The 6,568-nt window shown below is 42.7% G+C and overlaps 1 protein-coding gene across 1 annotated transcript in view; it reads left to right on the forward strand.

Annotated features, from left to right (window-relative positions):
* The first annotated feature begins 144 nt into the window (after nucleotides 1-144).
* LOC103901103 (gamma-aminobutyric acid receptor subunit rho-2) overlaps nucleotides 145-6,568 on the forward strand; it is a 40,228-nt gene continuing 33,804 nt past the window's right edge. The window contains exon 1 of the mRNA XM_009281940.1: nucleotides 145-332. Coding sequence (XP_009280215.1) covers nucleotides 145-332 — 188 coding nt within the window. The remainder of the gene's footprint in view (nucleotides 333-6,568) is intronic.

The following is a 6,568-nucleotide window of genomic DNA, read 5'->3' on the forward strand; positions in this document are numbered from 1 at the left end:
TGAGTAATGGCCAATCATTAAGCGGTGATGAGGGAAAAGCTTTGAGAAGCCCCTGAAAGCCTGTCAAAAACATCATGTCGGGAAAGCAGCGTTTCTACCACTGATTGCCGATGAACACGCAACGCCGGAATTAGAGTTGATTCAATGTTTAAACCTGGGGGGACTTGTACTACAGGAGGTTACTGGAGTGCAGAGTGCCCGGCTCCGATTTCCAGCAAGATGCCTTGTTTTGCAAAAGTCCTTTTATTAATCTTTTGCTTAGTTCTTCTTGTGGAAAGCAGAAGGCACAGGAGGAGGAGGTGGACAAGCCAGCTGGAGGTGCAGAGGGCAAGGTAAGTGTTTTTAAAACACACAGGTTTCTCTTCCTGTAGTGTTATAAATGCATTACTACACAGACATAAAAATCTGCCCTGTCGCTGTCTTTGTGTATATTGTATGTGCAAACAGTTTTATAGATGATGTTTTTTGAGTAGTGTCTGATACTACATTCAGTTTTAACTGTAAATGGACACGTTTAATGATCATTAACTCTTAATGAGGCAGGTTTTGCAGGTAGTTGTTTTTGCAGTAGTTTTGAAGTTGACCACTTCAGCTTGGTAAAAATATTCTTAGCCCTATATGTGAATTACAGAGAGAATTCAGAGAAGTTGCAATTAATAGAGATGTTCAAATCTGCATGTTGTTCCAGCACTGTTTCAAGAGCAGGTTATTTACCCTGCTTGCTGGAATGTCTGTGCTACTTATATTCACGTGAAATTGCATGCTATTTTCTAACAATTTGAGCTGGGGATCTTGGTTAGCGTGTGTGGTGTTAATTAATAATAACATAAATCCCTGGAAGTTACCCAGGGATTGCAAAATTAAAAAAAATATTTTGAAGAAATCCCTGAGAACTTTACAAAAATACATATTTTTGTAAGTCAAGCAAAGGCTCAAGAAAGAGTTAAAGGTCTTAGTAAAGTTTATTAGATTTACTGTTGCTGAGATTTGACCAGAGGTTTACATTAGAAAAGATAATCTTCCAAACCTGTCAGACAGTCCAGAGTATGTTATCCTTTTTTGTGGTTGTGTCATCCAGTGGCAATTATATCTTACAAGATTGTTCATTGTTTGAAGGGCTCAAAAATAAAATTGGGTTAATCCATCTTATTAAGTGGCTTCACTATGGCTGTAAACCTTCATCTTTTCATTTATTTTGTTGGGTTTTTTGGTTTAACAGTCAATGCTTTTATTTTATAGGGAGTTTTGTTACTTGACCATTTTACAAAGAAATGTTGCAATATAATAGAGAGCAAAGAATACCTAATATGCTCTCAGATTTATACTACTTATTGAAAAATACAGTAGCATATGCTTTTAGTGACATAAGTGTTATAAAGCTGAAACAGCTGGGGCCTGAGCCTGAAATCTTAAAGCCAACTGAAGTTTTGCCACTGATTTCCACAGAATCTCCATTATTGAATGAGATCTTTCATTTAACTCTGAAAATTTTTCCAAGTCTATGTTCTGGGAAATAAGGGGGATTCAACAGTAGCATTTTCTTATTGCAAAATAATTTACAAAATTTGCAAATATTGCAAAAATAATTTACAATTTCTACAGTGCCATTGTTTTTGTGAAGTTGTGGTAGAGTGGAAATTAAAGCACTGCTAAAATTATTTATATAGATGAATTTACTGTAAAGAATGACTGATACAATTTGGTTTCCTGTAAAATAATGATTTTAATGAAGGTTTTCCAGACAGGTTTTTCTGTTACGTAGAAAAAAATACAGTTGTCTCTAAACCAGCAATGAATAGTGGACTCTTCTCGTAAAAGGAAATTAAAACCAGTTCCTATGCTGGTTTTCTAATCATGTAAGAGAAATGAAAACAGTGTGCTTTTTAATAACTGCATCACATTTTCTGCTTAGCGTTTCTCTTGCTGACTTACCATAAGAAATACAGTAAATGTATTTTACAGTAAACATATTGGCCAAGAAAATAGATTCCTATGTTTGGGAATCTACATTTGATAAGTTTGGTATTTTGCATCCTTTAGGGTGATACATCAACCTGATCTAAAGATCTTTATATTGATTTCAAGAAGCTAGCTTGGGTTGTGCAAGTGCAGAACACCTTCAGTTCTGTAGTTCATTACCTGAACGTTGTATAGAGGTTCTTACCCGCGGCGCTCTGCGGGCTTGGGGTAACTGGTCCTGCAGGCGCCGAGACAGCTGTCTGCCAAGTGTACACAGAGAAGTTGTTGAGCCTGTGCCTTCATGGGAAAGGAATATGGTAAAGCCAGGTTAGGGCTGTGGAGGTAGGAACCCAAATTAAGAGATGCCAGGTTAAGGGCTGCCTGTGCATCCTTAATTGCTCCCCTTGTTTTACGTTAATACTGAACTGTAATGTATTATTTTTTCTATGAGTGGTACCTCACTCAGCGTGCTGAATGGGTAACGCTTAATTAGAAACTGTGTCGCGTTTCATTTTCTCTTACTCCCGCACCCGCCACCTCGCTGATAATGAAACTCTTCTACAAAACAGAGGTATGACTTAAAGAAGCAACTGCCTCTGTGCAGCATTGCTGTGACCATTGCCTGGAGCAGCTTCATGTTACGCTCTGGAGAGCCCGGGCTTTGCGTAGGAAATTGGTGTGTGCTCATTGAGTAGCAGCTCCTGGCTTTTGTACTTTTTACATTTTCCAGGGATACGGTCCCTGTCTCTTCTCTTACAAAACTGGGTGAAGGGATTCAGTGACACCTATCTGTATGAAGCTGAGAGCCTTTTTGCTGATGTACAAGCTGGCGAATGGTACACAAAACGAAGGGCTCATAACTAACAGAAGATTTGTTGGTTAAAAAATTTTGCATTTCATTCTGTTTTAGAGAAATCAAGTGATAAGCAAACTGCAAAGTAAAACCTGTCAGAGTCACCTGAGTGACTGCTGGGCAGGGGATGTTGGCCCCAGCGTTACCTACACACCAGGGAATAAATTTCCAGAGAGGAGGTAAAGACTTTGGTGCTGAAGTGTAAGTGTGGAAAGGTGCAGGTGTATGTGTCGGATGGGCCATGGTCTGTGCTGCCGTGTTGCTAGCCAGGATTTTCCAGGGAGCTGTGTACTGCTGCCAGGGCATGTCAGGCTTGCTATGTGTAGTACTGACTGTACAGTGCATGTGTATGTGTGCTTGTAGCTTCCTTGGAGCATCAGCCTTACTGTAAGTGCCAAGGAAGTGCTATTGGCACGTCCTACACTGGATTGGAAACAGTTCGGGGTACTCTTCAGTAGCTCTGTGGTGGCTGCATCTCAGGAATCGCAAACAAATGCCGGCAGTCCTCCTAGACTATCCATCTGGACAGAATTTCCACACAGAAAAAAATAAACTGAAAAATAGTGCTTTTAATATTTATTGCTCTATAAAAATTGCTGATAATGCTTCTGGTAATGTTTATTGCTCTGCAAAAATTGTCCTAGAAGAGAGGGCTCAGGAGACATTTGCCATCTCGATTGTGCCTGTGAATGCTGTGTTTCCAATGGCCTCTGCACTGGACACACAGGCACGGTCTGGCTCCGAGTCTGCTTATTCCTCTCTCCTAACGGTTGTGCAAAGCCTCATGCTTCAACCAGCAGAAACACTGCACTTTTGAAATAGAAGTGGCTTTGAGCTTCTGTTAGCTAAAGACTTCCTGCCAAGGTTTTTGGAAGTGGTCAGTGATTGGGAGTATCTCATCAGAGATGTACTTTTCAGGATATGCTACATGCCAGCCTTAGGTTGGGACCCAGAAGCAGAAGTAGAGCATCAGGGCGTGGCAGCGTGGAACTCAGCACACAGACTGTTTTTCCAAACAGCGCTCCACTGGGGCAAGTAGTCTGCTGATCCCTGCTGAAACGGCTGCTGCTGGCAGGCGTGCTCCCTCCGTTGCCTCGCAGGGCTGCATTTTTTTCCCCAAACTTTCGACCAGGCGCAGCAGACAAGCCTTCTGGGCTGTGATACCTCCCAGCCTCTACTGATCCCCTCTGCTCTCTGGTGATTTCTCAGAAAATGCAATATTTGTAAGTGGCTTAATGGTTAAAATGTTGATAACCATTTTTTTCAGGTGTGTTGCTTGCCTGGGGTTCAAGTCCAGGGCATTGCACAACCTCTAGTTGTGTGAGGTTTGATGTCTCCTGAGATTTTTTCACCAACACTGCAGCATCACAGCAGGGCCAAATAGCAATGTGAAACAAAAGCAGGGAGAGACGTGTGCACACAAATGGCAACAACAGATCTGAGAAGCAAACCTCATGCCTTATCTTGGCTGTGTGCTCCAGCTGTGGCTCATGTTTGCAGTTGTGACCTCTCTGCTGTTGCTAATGTTGCCGCCTCTGACTGTGCTGCAGCTGTGTAGTTGCCTGCGTAGGCTGTGAGGTGTTTAGAGCCTCAGCGCTGCTTCCTCACCAGCCTGCGTGCATTCAGTGCTGTCTCCCCAACATTCGTGCCTCCTGCCTCTTCAGCAGAACGGTGGCTTCTGTCTCCCTCGGCTAGACCCATTATCCCCCATCGCCATCATTTGGCTCTGCAGTGTTCATTGCCCAAGCAGCCTATTTACACTGGGAAGCTGAGCATTACCACAGTGCTGTACCCCTGCAATTAAACACGCTGGTTTACTTTTGCTTCTGCTGACACGGGTGTGAATTGCACTGATTTCATGGTGAGGAGGGCCTGTAATTGTTTTTTGTTTTCATGAGCCAAAGATGACATCTTAAGTGACAGGGGGCGTGGGGACAGCCGGGCAGGTTGGATAGTTCTGCCCTGAAATAGTGAAAATAAAAGGTTGAGCTTTTTAGCCTTGCAAGGGAGTGTCTCTGCATACAACAACATCCTTGCGAATTTTACCCTCTGCTTATGTTACTGTTGTTGGCTTTGGGCTGGGTGGATGTAGGAAGAGGCACGGAGTGCAGGGTTTGGGATACGCTTGGTAAAAAAAGGCTCCATTTATTGCTGTGAAGAACAAATGTATTCTGCATTCATCTTTAATAAGCTAAAAACATGAACAACCATAGAAGAGATTTTTTTTTTCCTCTGGTTAAAAACCATACTTCATAAATCCCAGCGAAAATGGAGGGTCCTAAGCAATAGATGATAAGGTGTGTTGGGCATGTGACCATGGAATATTCCAAAACAGTAATTGTGCACATCCTTTGAGTTTGTGTCCATCGTTTTTCAGAGTCTGATTTAGATTTTTCTAGAAATCTGGCAAGGAAAGTCACTTTCCTTCCCTTCCCTTCCCGCTCCAGGCATGAACCCACAGATGAGTCAGTGTGGAGCGTATTACATCCAGAGGTAGGGCAACAGCGTCTCTCACCCCTGCGGCTCTGGGAACAAGAGGGACTGGTGTGGCCATCCATGTAAACCAGGATAGACCTGTCTTGTTGTGGAGCTACCAGGGCCTCTTGGGCAGCCGGGACTCGTCAAGCCCTTGAATTGGTGGCCCTGACAGGCAATGGGAGGGGACCTCCCCAAAATCGAGGACCTTGAGGTTCCCACCTTGTCAGAAAGTTCTCGACCATATCTGATCCCATGTGATCCATGTACCTTAATATTAAAGATACACATCTATGTGGGATACACTCATAGCATAATGGAGATAATAAATGTGAAATGTTCATCTAGGAGCGAGTTAATTGTTATGGCAGTCATAAACTGCTATTGTACATTCTCTTTTTCATTTATCCTCTAGGGGATCTTTGCAGCAGTCGTATGCTTTGTTGGTTAGAAAAAACAGGAGGTTTTGTACCTTTCTTGGTGCGAGTTTTACACAGTGTGCAGCTCCTCCAGCTTGCTGTGGCTGCTATACAAAGTAAATGACACCTTCCACTAATGCGTTTTAGTTTTTTTTCCCCAGAGAATATACTGAAGTGCGGTAAGAATTTCACTGAAACTGTAGAAATACTTTTCTGAATCCCAATAGGAAATAGGATAATAGGAACTGATGTCCCATGACCATGAGATACCATCTTGTGACCAAAGTTAGTGCTGAATTCTCCAGAGGGAGGTGCAGAAACCTCCCGGACCCTGGCTGCCAGCAGCTGTGCCGTGCTTGGGACAGGGATCACGTTTCCTTTCAGGCTCACCGCTTAGCCATTGCCTTACACCCTACAGCACGATGGCTGTTTCCAATTTTATAAGTTCTTTATCTTCCTCTGGAAAGGCCTGGATGTCTGCATAGATACCCACTGCTTTTTTGAGTCCTGCTGAGCTGTTATCTGTGATTTCTCATGCCATCAAAATTTAATTTTCTTTGATATATTTGGCAATATAAAAAGGATCTATTTTATGCAATTGAGAACAATTCTGAATAAAAGTGACTGGAAAGGAAAGTATATAAAAAAAAATAGGGCAATAATCATAGAATCATAGAATCATAGAATCATTGAGGTTGGAAAGGACCTCTAAGATCATCGAGTCCAACCGTCAACCCAACACCACCATGCCCACTAAACCATGTCCCTAAGCGCCTCATCTACACGTCTTTTAAATACCTCCAGGGATGGGGACTCCACCACTCCCCGGGGCAGCCTGTTCCAATGTTTCACCACTCTTTCA

Source organism: Aptenodytes forsteri, unplaced genomic scaffold (assembly GCF_000699145.1).
Source record: "Aptenodytes forsteri isolate BGI_AS27 unplaced genomic scaffold, ASM69914v1 Scaffold20, whole genome shotgun sequence".
In the NCBI taxonomy this organism is placed as follows: Eukaryota; Metazoa; Chordata; class Aves; order Sphenisciformes; family Spheniscidae; genus Aptenodytes; species Aptenodytes forsteri.